This window comes from Sus scrofa, chromosome 10 (genome assembly GCF_054392235.1).
Source record: "Sus scrofa isolate SSC_HxYL_T2T_F1_AM1 chromosome 10, Sscrofa_HxYL_maternal_Yorkshire_Landrace_v2.0, whole genome shotgun sequence".
Taxonomy (NCBI): Eukaryota; Metazoa; Chordata; class Mammalia; order Artiodactyla; family Suidae; genus Sus; species Sus scrofa.
Window position 1 is genome coordinate 5,485,063 of NC_139392.1, and position 20,780 is coordinate 5,505,842.

The following is a 20,780-nucleotide window of genomic DNA, read 5'->3' on the forward strand; positions in this document are numbered from 1 at the left end:
TTCAGGTAGAATAAACTGTGCAAGCAAAATCCTGAGGATAGGGAGAAAGTGAGGGACATTTGTGGAATAAAACTAAGACTGCAGAGGAGTTGACGTTTGGCTGATAGAGGGGATGGCATACACTTGGGGAGGAAATGTGGATGAAGAGCTAAGCTAGGGGAAAAAAATGCATGCATTTTCTTAAAGAGTTTGCATGGTATCCAGAGGGCAAAAGCACAATTACGCCAGTGGGGGTAAAAGTGTGTTATGTTCAGATTTATCTTTTGGGGAGGACAGATCAGAGAGAACCACTTGTGTGTTAGGAAGACCAATGACAGAGCTCTTGTAATCCAGACAAGAGGCAGTGATGGGAGTGTTGGGGATACAGAATGACCTGGTCAAGTGACGTGGGTGTAGAAGGAACTGATCAATTTGGTTCATAGAAGGAAGAATGCCTAGAACTTGGGAATTAGAAGGTAGAGGAAAGCAGGATTCGGACTTAAGGATTTGAGTGAATGGTAGTATCATTTATAAGGTAAGGAACCAGAAAAAGACAAAAAATTGAGGAATGTAGATTTTTACTTTACAGAGACATTGGTCTCTGCCAGAGGCTACCACAGGCAGTGGGTCCTGCCTCACATGTGGCCTTCCTAAGTTCCTGAGGACAAAAGTGGTATTTTCAGTGATACCTGCAGTGTAGCTCCATTTCAAAACATATTAGGGTATTTTACACACTATAAATGATCAATAAGATTTACCCTTTGATGCTTGTTTTCTGTGTTAAATAGGAAAATAAGCAATGAATAATTGTGGAGAAACTATTGCTAATTTATACGTAAAAATATATTTACTTATACAGTGTTATAGTTATTTCCTTTGGAGCAAGCATTTATTCCAATATTGGAAATATAGAAAAATTCCAAAAATATTGGAAATAGAAAATAGTTACTATATATAAAATGTATGATACTATAATACTATTTTATATGTTTTGATAGATTTTGGCACTATCATATATCGATATGCTTGTTTCATAATGATAAAATGATTCTAATATTTATACTTGCCAGAGTAGTATAGGTTACATTAAACTATTTGGGAGAATGTGGCTTTTAAATGAACACAATCACTTTGGGAATTGGAGATTTTATTTTGACGATTCAACTTTTTAAGTTTATAATTCTCAGTATTAGTGATTATGAATACTTAAGGAAGTGTTTTTTAATACAGGAAGGCAGTAGTCGCTTGAGTCAAGAAATTTAGAGAAGGTGTGTGTGGCTTTGCATATCAGTCAGTTTTCCTTAAAGTTGAGAGAGAGCGAGACTGACCAGAATATATGGTGAAATATAAACAGGTGGTGAATCCAGCTGAAGGATATATGTGTTTACTAGTCTCTTAGCTTTTCTTTGGGTTTTAGATTTTTTCCTGAATAAAAGGAAAAGTTATTTGACACGGTTATTTATGAAACTTCTTTGCATTTGCAAAAATGCAAGTGGATTTTATTCCCTAAGAAAATATTGTAGATGTGTTAGCTGCAAAAAGCAGTCCAAATGCAAATGTGAAAGAAGAAATCATATAGCATGCAATGTTAATTGTTTCACAGGTAGGAATCATTAGCATTGAATCACCAGCTAGATATTGGGTCATGAGATAATCTGATTTCCTTGATGAACCTGTATGATGTGACCCCCAAATATAAGGGGTATTAAGCCTATGTCAGTGATTCCTTCTCTCCTTTTTAATCTTTGTAGTTTCCATTGTACTAGAAATGCATTAATGTGATGGGACATGTCATAGATTTCAAAATTTTATGAATTTCAAGTTCACATGATATGTCAATAATTTAGATAGAAGGAATGCACGGCCATCCTGGAATAGGGTTACAGAGAGCTAGTGAGGAGGAATAATTATTATATATTAGAATTTATTGTGTAATGTTCTGCATATGTATTATATATTATATGTATTAGTGTATATTACTACATATGCGACATCCTTTTGGTGTGTTTCCTTCTGCACATATTTTTAAGGCCATTGGGGATTGCAAGTAATAATATTGCATGAGTTTAATCATATTCCCATTGAATCTTATTCTGTGAGAAATAATTTGTTAGAAGAGTAGGCCATGGCCTATATATATTTTTTATTGTTTATTTATTTTTAAATTAAAATACAGTCGATTTACGATGTTTTGCCAATTCCTGCTGTACAGCATGGTGACTCAGTCCTACTGTCTATCTCATGCTATCTTCCATCATGTCTTATCCCAAGAGACTGGATATAGTTCCCTGTGCTGGGCAGCAGGACCTCATGGCTATATTTTTAAACAGTGTGATGTTTCAGTATTTTTGCTGCATTTATGAGAAGAAAAACGTGATCAATACCCCTATTTAATTAAAAACCACTATTTAATATGAACCAAAATTTTTGTTTTGTTTTCCATGTCCTGTTTTTGGATCTTCAGTCTCTTTTATACTTCATAAAATACACCCTTACATGTTCTGGAAAATATCGTGCATTGATATTTTTATTTCCTTAGCTCTTCTCTTAGGCACTTATTTAGGAATAGTGAATTCCAGATCATTTTGCACTATCCCTGCAGACCAGGTTAGTTTAATAATTTTTCCTTGTTTTCATTGTACCTTATGATTTCTTTTCTTTCTCAGTACCTCTGAGTATAACAGTTTATGTCTTTAGTGACCTCCAAATGTCCTCAGAGGAACTCTATTCATTACTTTTGTCATGGGTAGGTTACCCTAAATTTATCGTATTATGAAGATATTCAGTAATAGTCATAAAATTAGTAGTCCTGTAAAGGGTGATTCAAATGTGCATTTACCTGCTTTTGTAAGTGAAGAGGTTAATGAAGACTTTTGTTCATGAATATTGAGCCTAAAGGCCACTCGTCCTGAGGATCTTTGGACCTACAGACGTTAACATGTTGGTGTATTTTAGCACCACTTTTCTTTTTGTTTTGTAACTCTTCAAAGTTATTTCTCAGTGAAGGCTTCAGTAAAACTGTCGGGTATCATAGTTTGGTTACCGTACGTCTCTTTAAAAAGACCTTATCATATAATGACGTCAGTAGGTCCCTCAAATTAATTTAAATTTGAGCAGGATTGTTGTTCCCATGGGCTAATGAACGGTTCTTTCAGGAAAACTAATTTCTGAACAGATATAGGAGCATGTACCCATATCAGGAGCTGAAGAAACAGATAATTAAAACATGACACTAACATTCTTAGGTATTTCCCCTGCACGCAATTTAAGATAATTTTGCCATCTTCCTATATGTTAAGGTTAGGGAATATCAAGACCATAAACCATCTTCAACATGTACGGTAAATAAAATAATAAAATCAGTGGTTCTGGGTAATCCCACATTGAAATACTACGGAATTTTAGAATAAGACCTTAAAGGCCATACAGGTCAATCGGATGTTACTTTTTAGTTTAATTTTTAAATTTTTTAATATTTTTATTAAAGTGCAATGATTTACAGTGTTGTGCCCACTTCTGCTATACAGTATAGTTATCCAGTCATACATGTAGATACATTCTTTCATATTCTACTCTTATAACACACTGTGTCTTAGAAAATCATGTGCTTGACCATAAAGAGTTGGACTGACTTTTACGATATAACAACATGATTTCTTATGAGCATGCAGTATGCTTTGAAATACTCCTCGTGTCCTGACTACATGCTAAGTACCTTTCTAGGTGCTTTACATAAGAAAGTATAACTTTTTGGTAGCAAATTTTTGCTGGAGTGAAAATATTTTATCAGCAGAATAAAAATCTGTGTTTCACAAAGCCAAGAGAGACTTATTAGTAAGAGAGGGATCATGCCATACCATTACACAGAATAATAATTCTTAGTTTAGGAATGAAAATGAAATGTGTTTTTAAGCAAATGACTTAGCTCCCCCGTTAGAAAAACAGTATGTGTAAAATATCTGTTTTCTTCATCACAACTGGAGGTTATGATCTGAATCATTTGACAGTGCTACACCTATGCAAATAATTGATGGAAATCCAGGATTGCCTAATTCCTAATCCAGAATATTTCTATTATATGATATTGTCCTTTTTTAGGATAAATCATTTTAAAAATATCTTCACTTGTAAGACAACCTATGTTGCTTACAGACAAGGGCATTTTTTTAATCATCGTGTTTTTAAATCACCACATGAACAATTCATGATTGGGGCAAATCCCATATAGTGTGTGAGTATTAGTCCTTTTAATTGTGTGGTGGGTAAGACGGCAAGTCAGATGGCCTAGGTCAGTCATATTGTATAACTGTCTTGATTTACTTCTTAGTTGCAAAATTATTACTGCATGCCTCTCATATTGAAATCATTTAGGATTAAGTTAAGGTTATAAGTAAAAGCAAATTAAAATGATCAATTGCCTTTACCAAACTGCAGAGAAATAGAGCAACTATTATAGTGAAAACATTTTGTTTAATACTGTGCATTTCCATTGCTTCCTAAAGAGATTTTGCTGATTAAGAATGCTCACAACCAAAATTTTCTCACTAGTCAGAAATTACATACTGCAATAGTACTATGTGTTATAAATAATGATATTGAAAAAGATTGGTGAGATGGAAAGTAATATTGACCTCAAGTATCTGTAGAATATTTTACGTATTATATAGACATTACATTGGCTGCTTTGTGTGAAGTCGTTCCTACTATACTACTGTGAAGTGACATCTCTTGTTACTTTATTTTTGAATGCCTATAATATTAATGTATGTGTTTTCATAGTTTATGTATAATCTACATTGTCTTAGTTTGTGTGTATATGCATTTTGTAGGTATGTTTATTTTTCTTGTGAATAAGTTTTAATAAGTTTTAAATCTCTTAAAGGTCCTAAAATAATTTAATTATGATTCTGTTTAAATCATCAGGGGAGTTTGCCCCTAAGAGAATAATGCAAAAAAAAAAAAAAATCTGAGCAAACATGCATACCTCCATTCCTAGCCACTCCTACACCCATTCATCCGTCTGTCTAAATATAGAGATAGATAAATGTTGGATGGATAGACAGATAGATACACGCATATAAAACAATTATTTGTTTATGTCTTCTTAGACACAGTTTTATTTCATCTTAGTTTATCTGTATCATAGTCATAACTACCTCAATAATTTTAATCCATTTTAAAGCCTGCTTCTAAAAGAAGTAAAGGAAACAATAAAATACACATAGTGTTAACATTTACGAAAATAATTAAGCGAGATTAAAATTCATAAAAATAATTAAACAAATGCAGTACATCTTTTGGAAGTGTCCAGTGTTATAAACCATTTAAGCTGAACCAAAAAATAAGTAAGTGTCAAAACTTCTGATGGTTCACAATCCCCTCTACGACACTGTCCTGACAAGGCTTGTTATGGCTCGGTGACTTATTTTCCAAGAAACACAAAAGGAACCATTGCATGAAAGAGGTACAGCTCCCGAAAAAGCAAGTATGTCGGGTTACCTGTTCTCCACTTTTGCTGTGGTCTCATTGAAAACAGTGGCATTAGGTTTTGACAAAAGGCGTAGCCACCTCCGCACCTTAACTGCGAGAAAAGAACCTTCCAGGGGCTAACTAACTGCCTGTGTATTTTGTCTAGGTGTTGAGGGAAAGCTAAGAGAATGAAGGCTCTAAATCCCCAGTGGAAGCATGATATGGCGGAGCAGAGCTGGTGCTGAATTGTTCTCTCTGATGGCTCTATGGGAGTGGATAGCACTGAGTCTTCATTGCTGGGTTTTAGCGGTTGCTGCTGTGTCGGATCAGCATGCCACAAGCCCCTTCGACTGGCTCCTCTCTGATAAGGGACCCTTCCATCGCTCACAGGAATACACAGATTTTGTGGACAGAAGCCGGCAGGGATTTAGCACCAGATACAAGATATACAGGTATGAAGCCAAGGGAAAGCACTTCCAGAGAGCTCTTCCTTCCTCTAAGGGAAAGTTGCAGGTGGGAAAGGGAAAGGGTGACTGACCATCAGAAGGGGTTATCGTTTCCTATTCGCCATGGTGATGTTTTCGGGTTATTTAAAGTTATTTCTTGTCGACGTAACTTATTTGTGAGAAGGAAAAAAAAAAAACAAAACTGGAAAATGGTGACCACTTGTGCATCGCTCCCAACTTCTAGGCTTCCACACGGCCTTAAAGTAAACGTCAGTTAACCTTGAGAATGCATTGACCATTTTAAAGACTGAAAATTTTCAAAGGGATTTTTCTCCATGCTACCTTGTACCAAGTTTTGTTACCTTTTGCTATTTTCTTAAGCTTAAATGGGAATGGTATCTGCTACTAGTTACTGAGAAGTGGAGTCCCCTAATTCTTTTTTACCTACAAGGTAGCTGCACATTCTGAAGCTGGAGGAAATGGTACTGGCGAAAAGGAAAAGGCAGATAAAGAGGTCGTGGTAGCCACGGCCAAGAAAAAGGAGGAGATTGAAATATATGGCCTTGAACTGTTTCTGCTCTTCTATATTTGAATCTAGATACCTTGCACAGAAGGTATCATGCATTAAATCCAATAGCCTGCCTACCCCCACCCCAATCCATTAAATAGAGGGGTATACACGTGGTTGCCTGAATGGATTAGATTGCATTGATCTATGCCATAAAGAATGTTTTATGATGGGTATCAGTTTGGTTTGCTGCTTCACGATAGAAGTTTACAATTGCCAGGGCTTGGTTTCACGTTTATGAAGAAGCAAAACTTAGTTTTGCATTTGTGTCCGTATCTATGTAGATAGATCTTCTTCTATAAATCTTTTTTATTTTATGTTGTACGTGCACCAGAGGGCACTGTGCTTCTGGTCTGTATGTAGTCTTTTGTGCAGCACTGTGAGAAATGTATACATCTTATCAGCAGTGCATCTTTACAGACGAGACTGAGGATACTGAAAAAGTTCCATGAAGCATCAGGAAATTATTGCTCTGGGTGTGTGTGTATGTGTTTAACTAAGAAATCCTTTAGTCCAGGCAGCCAGAGCATTGTCACAAGTCTACGAAAAAGACTTATTCTACTTTTTAAAATGACGTGACAAATGTTAAAGATTTCCTTTCTAAAATGCAGCAAAAGCCATAATCAATAGGTGATGGTTCCAGTTGTATTCATTTTTACATGTGTTTGTGGGTTTAGCCGACTTTCCCTTACAAATGGAGTGAAGCTGCTTGAATTTAAGACCGTGAGAGTCTTCTATTTCAGCATTCTGCCAGAGCATTTTTAACAGTCTGTCAAACAGGCTCATGCCGGGGCATATTGCCAGGATCTTTGGGCATCTCTTTTGGGGGTGCTGAGGGGTTGTCACCTGTGTGACTGTTGTGGTTTGGCCTATTGGTTGATCGGCTGTGAGTTGCAAACATGGCTTGAAATGCTTTTAGAGATGCTGGGCTGAATGAAAGAGACACGTTCTGGGTCACCAATGGTGAAAGGTAATGAAAAACTGTACTTTTGGATCTGTTTGCAAGGCTCATGCATTTCCAGCAGTCTTCTTGGGACTCTTCCTAAAGAACTTCAGTAGCCCATACTCCTCATTCTTCTAGTGTCTTTACCTTTGTGGCTTGAATAGACATGGACGGAAATTGTGATTTATGAACAATGGAATAAGATATCCCGGCCCACCTGCCCAGACCAGACTACAATGTGTATAACCTTTGAAACCTTGGCTAATGATGCTGTGATCATTGATGGTTGGTAAAAATTGGACAGTATATCAGTATACTCATGAAGATTCTCTTTGCCTTGGCACCATGAGAGATTTTAACTGTCAAAGTAATATTTCCCCCAATTTCAGAGAAAACTATCCACTTAGCCATTTGATATAATGGATCTGAGTTTTTCCTGGTGAAGTTGACCTTACTTTTGAGGTATTAGAGAATCTCAAATCCAAGGATTAGAACTGTTTTCTGGTTTTTGGCCTTATTTCATTTGTGCTTTTGTTTTCAATATTTGTTTTAAAAATAATTGTTAGAGACTTTATGTTTCATAAATGTTTAATAAGAGAATTGGTGAATATCTAAGACATATAGTATCTTTCCACGGTGAACACTAGATTTATCATGATAAAAGAGAACATAATTTTGAAAAGTGACTAAGCAAATCCTACTCATTCCAATTATTACTCTCATAAGCTCCTTTATGTGAGGTTTTGTATTGGCAAAATTTCTGAAATGCTTTAGGTACAAATGTTAAACATATTAAGTCTGTTAAAACAGTTAGGTTAAATCTCTTCCAGTTGTCTGTCTTCATTTTATTTTCTTTTCACCTCAAATATAGAACAGCAAGAGCATAACAATTGAACAAAAAGTATCTTTTTTTTTTTTCATGATAGGGTGTACTTTTGTCAACTCTCCAGGCTTATATTTATATTTTAAAATTAAAGTATTTTATAAAGTATTTTTAGGTTTTATTCTGAAGCTACCTTATGACTTGAGGTGATTATTTTATGAACAAATCCTTGAATTGAAGCAGGTCAGTTGAACTGTCATTTGGTTAAATATTAAAACTTTGGTTTTCAGCCATTATTTAACTAAAGATTGAAAATGCCACTTAGCCATTATAAATAAGTGTTCTCACTTTTATTTTTTTGTGTGTTTTTAATTTTTATTTTATTTATCTATTTATTTTACCTTTTTTATGACCACACCTATAGCATATGCAGGTTCCCAGGCTAGGGGTTGAATCAGAGCTGTAGCTGCCAGCCTCCACCACAGTCACAGCAAGGCTGAATCCGAGCCGTGTCTGTGACCTACAACACAGCTCACAGCAACGCCGGATCCTTAACCCACTGAGAGAGGCGGGATCAAACCAGCATCCTCATGGTTCCCAGTCGGGTTCAGTGACTGCTGAGCCATGATGGGACCTCCTAATTTTTATTTTATATTGGAGGATAGTTGATTTACAATGTTGTGTTCATTTCAGGTGGACACCAAAATGATTTAGTTGTACATCTGCATATATTCATGCTTTTTCACATTCTTCTCCCATAAAGGATATTACAGAATGTTGAGTGGAGTTCCATGTGCTCTCCAGTAGGTCCTTATTGATTATAAATGTTCACACTTTTAGAAAATGAGCTATGCCTTGAGACTTTTGCCCCATCTGAAGCATGAAATAGGAGCACGCTGGGCTTCTTAGTAAGTTGGGGTCTTGTGATTATAGTTATTATATTTTACAAACAGTATGATAAGTGCATAATTTTTTTTCCAGACCATGGAAATCCTCATTCTTTTAGTAAATTATAGGAACTCTGGACCAGGGACACTCTTTAAGTAATTCAGACACCATTATCTTCAGCCACGGGTATAAAGTCTAAGTTTAGATGGCTGGTGATTTTTATTCCTAGAAAAAAAGACATTTCACATATGGAAACTTGCAGACACATTGCTAGAAAGCAAAAGTCTTTTTTTTTTCCCCCTAACTTCTACTATTCTTTGCTTAACCACCTGTTCAGGTGAGCTATGGAGGAATAATGATGTTTTTCTTATACTTTTAAGAATGATGCTAATGTGGCATACTACAACTTAGCTTGCTTCCTCAGAACAATTTTTCCAAACACAATTTTAGTAAGAATTTGTCTTCTTGGTAATGTTCTCTGAGAAATATTATATGTAAAGTCACCTCTGAAAGAATAAGATAGCCTAGAAAAAAAATAAGTGTGCAGATATTTCATGGCAGGGGTATAAAGAACCTGTGTGTGGGGAGGGGCAAATTTTGAATAAATGGTTCTGTAATTTGGGTAGCCACATGAGCAAAACACAAATGGGATCTCTTTCTAATATCATACACACAGATCTACTGTATATGGACTAATGATCTAAACAGGAAGGGCAAGAAATATTGTTTCTAGAGGAAAACACTCTTGTGGCATTTGGATATATAAGGATTCCTTAGAGTACAAAGCATGAAACAACAAACAATACTGAACAGTTCAGGTGTGTTAACGTTATCAGGACTATATAACCACCAGTGGCATCCTGGGTGCATCTTCCAAGCTGGATGGCGGGTGAAAGACGCACAACACAGGAAACATTTGCACATAGTGTGATTCTATTATATGAAGTTCATAAAATAAGCAAAACTATACTGTTCAGATATGCCTACCTAAAAATGGTTGGTGAAACCAAAAAAAAAAAAAAAAAAAAAAAAAGCAAGGAAGTGACTATGATAAAAGTCAAGATAGCGATTATCACTATGAGGAGAAGAGAAAGATGGGATTTTTAAGGGGAAAACATTTCTAAGGTCATGATTTCAAAGATAATGACAATACTCAGTTTCTTAAAGTGGGCGGTTACGCTGGTGTTATTTAGACTCTCTCTATTTTAGATATTTGTTCCTATACATTTATATTTCGCAGTATAAAAACATAAAAAGTAAATAAGTATTATGCCATCTTTGCATTGAAAAACTGGAGTCTTCAAATTAGGTAGATTAACTATGCCCTTTGCATTATTTCCCAGTTCAATATTTATTATTTAAGTTTATTAAGCCCTCTTATATTCCATTGAAATGTTCAATTAAGTGAGCAATATATGCCCCCATCCAAAATTATATTTTGGTGTCTATACATGCATTCTTACACAAAAATAAAAATGTTTGCTTGTTGCTTGTTGTTTGCAAAGACCTTCCATATCTTTCAATCTGTGATTTTACTATAGGATTTTATTGGTAGTATTATATCAATTTCAGAAAGCTAACATGAGATTTTAAATAATATGTCTATAAACAGTAGATAAATGTTAAAAGTCATTAAAATCTATATTTTTAAATTTAAATTCAATAATCATTTTACCACAATTTAAAAAAAGCCCTCATAGGTAATTGGCTACATCTTTGGAATTAAATATCCTTTTTTTTTTTTTTTTTGTCTTTTTAGGGCCATACCCATGGCATATAGAGGTTCCCAGGAATAGGGGTCTAATCAGAGCTGTAGCCACTGGCCTATGCCAGAGCCACAGCAACACCAGCTCCGAGCCACATCTGTGACTTACACCACAGCTCACAGGAATGCCGGATCCTTAACCCACTGAGCGAGGCCAGGGATCAAACCTGCAACCTTATGGTTCCCAGTCAGATATGTTTCTGCTGCGCCACAACGGGAACTGTGGAATTAAACATTCTGATATGTGAAAACAAATCCATTGCACAACTCATTTCTGTGTTCACATGTGTTAGTGTTTTGCTCAGGACACACATCCTTGATCTAATAGATACTCTTTATTGTTGCCAGAGATCTAGTAAAATCATGTGAAATTGTTACAGTGCAGGCTCCGGGTGAATCAGACCCTCCATTTCTGACTTTGCCATGTCCATGTGACATCAGCAAATATGATGCAAGCAGAAGCCTGTCAAGGTGCCTGTGCACCGGGCTTGCTGTGAATTTGTTCTGAAAATTCCCTGGGAAGAAGCTTAGTCTAGATGACTAGAGCGGGAGAGACCTCACGGAGCAGAAAAGAACTGGAACAGTTGGTGTTCTCCGGACCTGATGGCCCCTAGACAGAAACGATCACCAGACACGTGAGTGAGGCCACCTTAAGATACTCAGCTCCAGCTGAACGCGTAGACACCTGGCTGCATTAGTGGCCCCAGGCCTAGGAGAAGAACCAAACAGCCGAGCCCAGCCAACGTTTCTCATCCATTCGCACACAGAATCATTAATAAGTGAACAAAGAACCTTGTTCTAAGCTTCTAGTTTGGGGAAAGTTGTCTGTGGGCCACATGTAATTAATGTAAGTATGTTCATCAGAAACATAAATGTGGCATTTTTTAATGATAGAAATAATGTTAAATGTTAATTATAATATCATTTACAAAGAGCTTTATTTAGGAATGCATACGTTTTTAAATGAAATAAAAGGGGAACCCTGTTTTAAAATGTCTTCTACATAGCAATTCCCTACATAATCAGTTCAAATTTTCCACCAAATAGGATAAATCTGGGGGGGGCAGGGGGGAGACTGAAAACTGATAACACCATGGCAACTATGGTTGATACTCAACTTTCTTCCAGAATGTGAGCGGCATGTCAATGATTATAAGACCCAATGATCAGCAAACATATTTTAACGCTTAGGATAGAATAAGCCTGATAGTCTTTTTTTAATTTTATTTCATTTTCTTAAAGCACAGTTGAGGAGTTAACTGTCGTGGCTCAGTGTTAGCGAATCCAACTAGGATCCATGAGGATGTGGGTTCAATCCCAGGCCTCGCTCAGTGGGTTAAGGATCTGGTGTTGCTCTGAGCTGTGGTGTAGGTCACAGATGCAGCTCGGATCCCCTGCTGCTACGGCTGTGGTGTAGGCCAGCAGCAGTAGCTCTGATTTAACCCCTAGCCTGGGAACTTCCATATGCCGCAGGTGTGGCCCTGAAAAGCAAAAACAACAAAAAAAGTGTAGTTGATTTACAATGTTGTGCCAATTTCTGGTGTATAGCAGTGACCTAGTCATATGTACATATATGTTTGCTTTCTTATATTATCTTCCACTGTGGTCTAATTCCAAGAGACTGGATATAGTTCCCTGTGCTATATCCTCACAGAACCTCATTGCTTATCCATTCTAAATATAATCGTTTGCATCCACTAACCCCAAACTCTGAGTCCATCTCATCCCCTCTCCCTCCCCCTTAGCAACCACAAGTCTGTTCTCTATGTCTCTGAGTCTTTTTGTTTTGTAGATAGGTTCATTTGTGCCATATTTTATATTCCACGCATAAGCGTTATCACATGGCATTTGTCTTTCTCTTTCTGACTTACTTCACTCAGCCTGATGACAAAGGTGACACGTCCCTTAAATACAGTTGGGAGCTACGTCATTACTGTCAACGACCTTCTCAGAAACTCAGAATTGGCACCTAATAGAAACCATGCGACCCTTTCTCCTGTAAAACCCGACTTTGCAGTGTAGCCAGAGTATAAATAATCATCGCTTTCCCACTACCTTTGGAGAAGTTAGTTCCCAATAATACTGGCATAGGCAGAGATTTTTGCCAGATAAGTATGTTCCATGCAATATTTGGGACATACGTAAATAAAAAGATAATATGTTGTTTGTTTAAATTCTAACTTAACTGGTTGCTATATATTTTATTTGCAAAATCTGGCAACTTTAGGAGGAAATAAATGATTCCTGACACGGAGGATTGTGTATCAGTACAAGGACTCTTAGAAGTAAATTTGGAACAGGAAAAGGAAGAGCCCAGAATGCAGGAAGTAGGGTTTCTCATGGACTTTTTTATTTAGACTGTCAGAGAAATGAATGTCAGTGCAAATCCCACCTCAGATGAAGACAGCCACCCTTTGACCTTTAAGCCCAAACCTTTGAATTCCAGGAAGCAAAGAGTGGAGGGGTGCAGAGAACAGACTTACACACTCTTTGTCTCATAGCCAAATCTTGGTAGCAATAGATCTCTCTATCCTCATGACATAAATAAAGTAACAGAGTAATAGCCCCTTTGGGCTTGCAGTGTATGACTGTGTGCCTGTCACATGGCAGGGAGATGAGATTGTCCTTACCAAAGGATGAAAAGAACACATTTAAAAAAATGGCAGAACAACAACAACAAAAAATAAAGATTTATCACAAAGATACAGGAAGTTCCCATCGTGGCTCAGCAGGTCCCCAGCTGGTATCTATGAGGAAGTGGGTTCAATCCCTGGCCTCGCTCATTGGGTTAAGGCTCCAGCATTGCCATGAGCTGTGGTGAAGGTCGCAGATGCAGCTCGGATCCTGTGTTGCTGTGGCTGTGGTGTAGGGCTGCAGCTGCAGCTCCAATGTGAGCCCTAGCCTGGGAACCTCCATATGGCACAGGTATAGCCCTTAAAAAAAAAAAATTAGAGATTCACCTCTTTCTGCTCCCTCCCCACTAAAACACACACACTCAAAAACAGATGCACATTTGGTCTTATCAGTAGGTTGTAAGAAACTATGACATCTACAAAACAGCAGAGACGGTAAGGAAAGAATGCTTTGAAAAGAAAAAGGAATCGGGTAAGGTAATATTGCAAATAAATTAAATTTGGCAAGAGAAATAAAATCCACATTAAAAGCCATTACACACAGAGTTAAGTGTTAAAACCTCAAATGTGGTTATGAAATTGCATGGAAATGTTAAAATGCAATTGTTGGAGGAGACAGTACTTAGCGTGAAAGACAGTGATTAAGTTTCCTGGGTTATAAGCTCAGATGATAAAAATTAATACCTGGAAGAAGGCCCAAGTTACAGATTGAGTAAAATCTTTAAAAAAGATTAAGTGGAGATACAAAATTTATATATACTTAAATTCTCAAGATAGGAACTGGAAAAATATAAGTTTAAATGTTATTGAAAACCTTAAGGTTAACCACAGGTGGATATAAAAAGCAGCATTGTATCTGCTGCTTATAAAAACAAACATAAAATTTTAAAGATTAGATGAAAATGATGAACATGACTTCAAACCAGGTGACTGCAGAAAAATATAGTTAATGTAATGATCATAAATATTTCAAGCTCTGAAAATAATTTTTGTAATTGGATTAAAACATTTACTTAAATATAACTACCTATAGCAAAGTTACTTAAAACAAAATTACACCTAGCAGAAAAGGTCAAAAAATATAAAAAAGATCATTTCTCTTAAAATCCATATAATATTGTGTAATAAATAGTGTATTATGCTAGATATTCTAAAATAAATTTAAAAAATGTGACTGTAATATGAAATTTTAATTTTCCATTCTTCTTCTGCACAGAGTAAAACAGGTCACAAAAAAGCAATGTAGGGTAGATAAAGGCATATAATTTGCATATTGAACTTGGTACAGTCTTACTAACATATAGAATTTTGTACTAAACATCGTATACCTCTTAGAAACATATGTGGAATATTTATCTTAAAAATTCAAATACTGTATACCCCTACCTTTTAGGGTTGTTAAAATTTAATCGCATAGCTATGAAACAAATTATTTGGAAGATAAATTTAAGGCATTTAATTCAACTATTTTCTCATAAAATTAAAAATTCAAAGAGATTCAGTATCCTTAAATATGATTTTATTGCCAAAGTTATTAAATACTATGAAAACTTCTCTTCTCTTTCAATTACAAAGTTAAATAAAACATACAAAACTCCAAAACTTAAAAATGGAAAATAGGGCTCATGACTTTTCCATGATCTTTTTTTTTCAATGTATAAGCATGCAGCACAAAGAGTTTATAAGTAAACATTTCCACTGTACCTCTGGTTGGAAAGTTTTATAAATTGTTCCTTACATTTCCTCTAATGAGTATGTGGAATTCAGATGATCAGACAAAACACTAAATGTCATTAAAATATTAACATGAGGCATGTTACTTGAAAAACCACTTCTAAATAATTAACAGTAAAATTATGTGGTTTTCCCAGGATTATTTAAATGAAAGTTAAAGATGAGTTTTAAAAATGAAGTATATTCTCTTTTTGAACCTTACCACTTATTTTAAAAATGATCATACTAAAACAGCTTTATATCACAAAGAAGAACTGTAACATAAATCGTGTTTTGTGGAGCATATATGTGGTGTAGACTAAGAAAGGGGAAATGGTGGAACTAAATATTGTGTCTTCACTATGTGATAGTGATTTCAAGATATTATAAATGTTCCAAAAAATCCTGGTATAATAATTTCTGATTGACAGATAAACGAAATAAAAACATAAATTTGTTGCCCTTTGGCTACCCCTCCTTTCCCTGTTTGTCTGCCCTTGAACTTAGGAACTTGCTCCAAAATCACCTGTTCACCCCCCTGACCTATGAATGCCTGGGAGACAGGACTTTTCTGGTTTCTGTTTTGCTTTTACAGCTTTATATACTTTGTTATTTTATTTCTGTGTTTCTGTTTGGCTTTATATTCCTGGAGAAAGTCATTTGCTCATTCATCAAAAGTATTGGCTTTATATTTGGGCTGCATGGTTTCAAAGCCAACACATCCCACTGAAAATTCCTCTCTTGAACATAAGCAAGGAGACATGAATTGTTTCCATCTTTGTCACTAATCAGCTGTGTTCACTTCAGCCTTATAAATTGATTTCTCAGACCACAGTTTCCTCTTTTGTAAAATTAAGGCTGGGCTAGATCTCTGAAGATCCTTTGAGTTATAAACTTGAAAGCTTGTAATCCCAAAAGCAAAATGGGAAGAGATCAGAACAAATAGATAAGCATTAAACCAAAAATCAACAGAAGCTAATTCTTCCCTCTGTATTCTTGCCTTTTGCAAAAGCCATTTATAAATACTTTTAAAAATAATATCTAAGAATCTCTTGTATTACTCTGTGTTCATGCATACTCAAACATAAATTTTGTAATATTTTCCCATCTCCTCATCATTCCAATTCTTTTCTGTTTCTTATGTTATATCGAAGAGGCTATAATGGGAAGGGAGCTATTTTCCTAGTTGGTTGATTTTCCATAAATCATTCCATTAGTCTATTATCACACTTTACAGTGCAGTGGTAAATTAGAGAGTATTCTAGGTAGTGAGTTTGTACATAAATAACCTAAATTAATTGAAGACATCTATTCAACGACTCTATTTAGTTACATCTCTAATTTTGAGACTAAACCATATAATAAATTTAAATATTTTACTATTTAATTGAATTAACAATCAGATATGCACATGAATTCATACTTTAAATGTCCTTTAGTTAATATTGGGGAAACTTCAGTCAGGAATAAAATAAAAATGTTAATTCAAGGCTTTAGGAATCATAATTGAATTTCAGAAAAGCTAGTTCTTAATGAGGATTTTATATAATCTCATGATTAAAAATAAAATACACATTTTTAATAATTAATAGAATTTATAAATAAGAATAATTAGTTTAATAGTGCATTCATGTTTGTTTCTATCGAAATGAAAAAATGAGCAACTCCTAGTTCACACAATTATTTACAGAAGAAGAAATAACAATTATGATTTTTTTAGCATTCAAACAAGTAATTTATTCGATTATCTCTTTCACTAATCTCATCTTACCAAGCATTCTAATTCTTCGCTCCTGTTATCTCTGTGGTCTTCTTCCAAATATAATTGCCAATATTATCAATATTGTTTTCTTTTGTTATCACTCTTCCGGGGCTTTTGAATTGCTAACTTTTTTTTTTTAATTGGGAAATATTCCAAAAATGCAAAGTTTAAAACTATAGGAAAAAATATGAGTAATAATAGTTGTTCAGGGCTTTCCTTGGCATCTTGAGTGTGTGTGTATTTAAAAGGAGTGTTATTTAAAACGTCATTTGTGGAGTTCCCGTAGTGGCGCAGTGGTTAACGAATCCGACTAGGAACCATGAGGTTGCGGGTTCGGTCCCTGCCCTTGCTCAGTGGGTTAACGATCCGGCGTTGCCATGAGCTGTGATGTAGGTTGCAGACGCGGCTCAGATCCCGCGTTGCTGTGGCTCTGGCGTAGGCCGGTGGCTACAGCTCCGATTCAACCCCTAGCCTGGGAACCTCCATATGCCGTGGGAGCGGCCCAAGAAATAGCAACAATAACAACAACAACAACAACAAAAAAAAAGACAAAAAAACAAAAACAAAACAAAACAAAAAAACGTCATTTGTATTATATTTATCATTATAGGAGAAAGTCCTAAAATGGCATTCGTTATGTCATCTCTGCCTTGATGTAAAATAAATTGCTATTTAATTGCAATTTTTAAAACATTTCTAACTTTTAAAATAGTAGTCATAAAATTAACATTGTTTTATATCTTTCAACAAAAATGTATTATGACGAACAGTAAAAGATTATTCAACTTCAAACTGCTTTCCAAAGTTAAAGCTGAAATTTGTACTGAATATTTATGGTTTTTAATATACTTTATTAATTCAATATCTATAATTAAATCATTCTTTTATAGCAATAGCTAGTTCTAATTTTTTTGAGATTACTTTTCCTATAAATTGTTTATTTCCCCTTTTATTTTCAGCTGGAACCGTAATTCTGTAATCTGCCTTAGGATATAAAAATTATTCCAGTGAAATTCATTTGGCCTAGAGAAGAATCTTACATCAGTTAATTAGTAATATTTATCCATGGAAATTGCCTCTCAGACCAAAGTGATATATGAAATATATAAATGTGCAGCAAATGTTGGTTGAAAAGAATTACACAAAGAATGGTCATAGAGTCTTAATTTCCCTTTCATCTATTTCTCTAAATATTCCAATAAACAAAGACAATATAAAAAAGAGCTATTTATTATAGAAATAAACCTAGGAAAATATCAATAAACCATTTTCGTTTGAAGGGAAAAAGCTAATAACCTTGATCCTAGGCAAAGGAGACATGTCACCCTCTTCAGTTACTATTAAAGAATTATTAAGGCTTTTTCTGAATATTTTACCGATAGCCAAGAAACAGAGCTTCCACAATATTTGGAAGTAGTTTATTTAAGTCCAAGTTTATTGTGAAGGCCCTGGTACCTCAAACCCTCAATATATATGTCTGTGTTCTGCTGGCCTGTGGTTACTTTTTGAGTCTCCACTTTTTTTCAGTGGTCTCCTTCATTGTTCCTATACGTGCAGGCTACCTGACTTCTTCCTGTTTGACACCGTTGAAAAGAGACGGAGAGAACGGCCCGGCCATGCATTTGCATGTGCTTTTTCTCTAGCACCATTTCCTTGGCTGCTCAGTTAAATTGATCTTAGCAGCTCACTAATTAAACTACCTCCCTGTCAGCCTTGAAATTAGCAAAGGCTCTGTTTGGCTGTGGCCTTGTGTGCTGCCTGTCTTATCTTAAAGACACACGACTCTTATCCCAAAACATAATAGAAAATTAGATTGAAAGGAACACATCCATTGAAAGTTGTTAAGTATTTCCTCAAAAAATATTATCTCTCAAAGACTGAGTTGTATAAAAGGTGATTTTTAGCAGTCACCCCTAAACTCATCACACATAAGAAGACTTTTTCCTATCTACTGTAAAAAACAAAAGGATAATACTTTTTTGCATTTATCTTTTCAGAAGATAGACTTTTTAAAAACGTAAAATCTAGGAGTTCCTGCTGTGACACAGCGGGTTAAGGATCTGGTGTTTTCTCCGAGGCATGGTGGGTTGGATTCCCCAGCTTGGAGTAGCGGTGGGTTGGATTCCCCAGCTTGGAGCAGTGGTTTAAGGGTCCGGCATTGCTGTAGCTGTGGCATAGGTTGCAGCTGTGGCTTGGATTTGATCCCTGGCCTGGGAACTTCCACATGCTTTGAGTGTGGCCAAAAAAAAAAAAAAACACAAGACAATCAAAGACTAATGATTAAAAATGTCCTTAAAATTCATCTATTGAAATTAATGATATTTAACTCATGCTGTGTAATCCCCATCTGTAATATTACTGTCAAGTGGCCATCAACCCTTTCTTTAAATGTTTCAAATGATTGAGAACTCCCTCGATCCCAAGATAATTGAATCAGCAGATGAACACTTATGACTCTTGGGAATGCCTTCCTGGTGAAGAGCTTGCATCTTCTAACCACTGTACTGTATCCACTGCTCCATTGTTTATTCACATCATAGTACTCAGGTTTCCCATTAAGCTTCAGTTTTGCAGAAATCCTACTGCATGCCCTGTGTCTGGCACAATTTGACTCTCCTACTGCAGAGGGCACTGCATGTGTATCCATAGCTCATTTAATGTAACCTCAACACATTTTTGTCCCATTTGATAGAACTGTCAAAGAGTTTTCTGTTCCTGAATATTGCAATCCCACATCCTCTTTTATATCAAATCTGCACACTTGAAAAGCATACCTTCCATATATTCATTTGCATTACTAATAAAATTATAATTGAATGAGAGAGAAACATAGATCTCTCAACCACATCATGAGAAACCTCCAACTAGAGGTTTTTCAAATCTTCAAAGCCCTTCGTTACCCCCAAGCTCTGAAAATGAGATTTGGTTTTAAAACCTGCCCTGCCCTAGACAGACATGAAGCTATAGTTTTTAATTTTGTACTTAATGCACATATTCCTGAGTTGCATTTCAGGGACACTGATGTATTGGATTATGGGGTTGATGGCTTAGACTCCACTGAGGATATTACATAAGTTACACTTGATATAGATCATTTTCGGGAAAAGTCTGAACTCAGATGCATTTGACCTCAAGAGCTTCAGGTAAAGCCCTATGACTCTGTATTAACTTCCAGACTTTTCTCTATAGCTTCCCATTGGGATATTACTATCACTGTTATTATTTTTTGGCTGCACCCATGGCATGTGGAAGCCCCCCTACCAGGGACCGAACCTGCATCACAGCAACAACCTGAGCCGCTGCAGTGACAATGCTGGATTCTTAACCTGCTGCATCGCAAGCAGACTCCCTAGAGTGCTATTTTTGACTATGTTAAAAGCAAACAAGGCACAGTTGGCTCTCACAGTTGGCTATCCCTAGGGTCTCAGGTGTGTGGGGGAGTAAGTGCAGGTCTAGATGGCGGGACCAGCAAAGGATGATAGGGGATGTACTGAGTGCCTGGGGCCGCTCGGATGATGGAGGAGTGGGGTCTGAGGTGCTGCTGCTGAGACCATTCTTCCCGGGGGAGCCTTGATCTTGCAGGCTCTTGGGACTTGTATGGGGCGACAGAGGAGGCCTGGGATGAGAAACTCTTGGGTGCCCTGGACAGAGAGGCCTCTGGTCCCAGACCCGTCAGTAAGGAGGCTGATTCACACCACCTATCAAGCCAACCCCAATCTTCCTCCATGCCTTCCCTGATAACACTCAGATATTTTCTAGAATTGACTTATTTGTTAGTTTATTAGGTTAGT

At 36.1% G+C, this 20,780-nt stretch overlaps 1 protein-coding gene across 7 annotated transcripts in view; it reads left to right on the forward strand.

Annotated features, from left to right (window-relative positions):
- Nucleotides 1–20,780, forward strand: part of BRINP3 (BMP/retinoic acid inducible neural specific 3) — a 407,019-nt gene that overhangs the window by 16,375 nt on the left and 369,864 nt on the right. For 6 of the 7 annotated variants that reach the window (XM_013980016.3, XM_084979039.1, XM_013980017.3 and 3 more), the window contains exon 2: nt 5,615–5,900. The exons of the other annotated variant lie outside the window; for it this stretch is intronic. In XM_013980016.3, coding sequence (XP_013835470.1) covers nt 5,665–5,900 — 236 coding nt within the window. In that variant the 5' untranslated portion in view covers nt 5,615–5,664. The remainder of the gene's footprint in view (nt 1–5,614; nt 5,901–20,780) is intronic. 7 annotated transcript variants of the gene reach the window in all.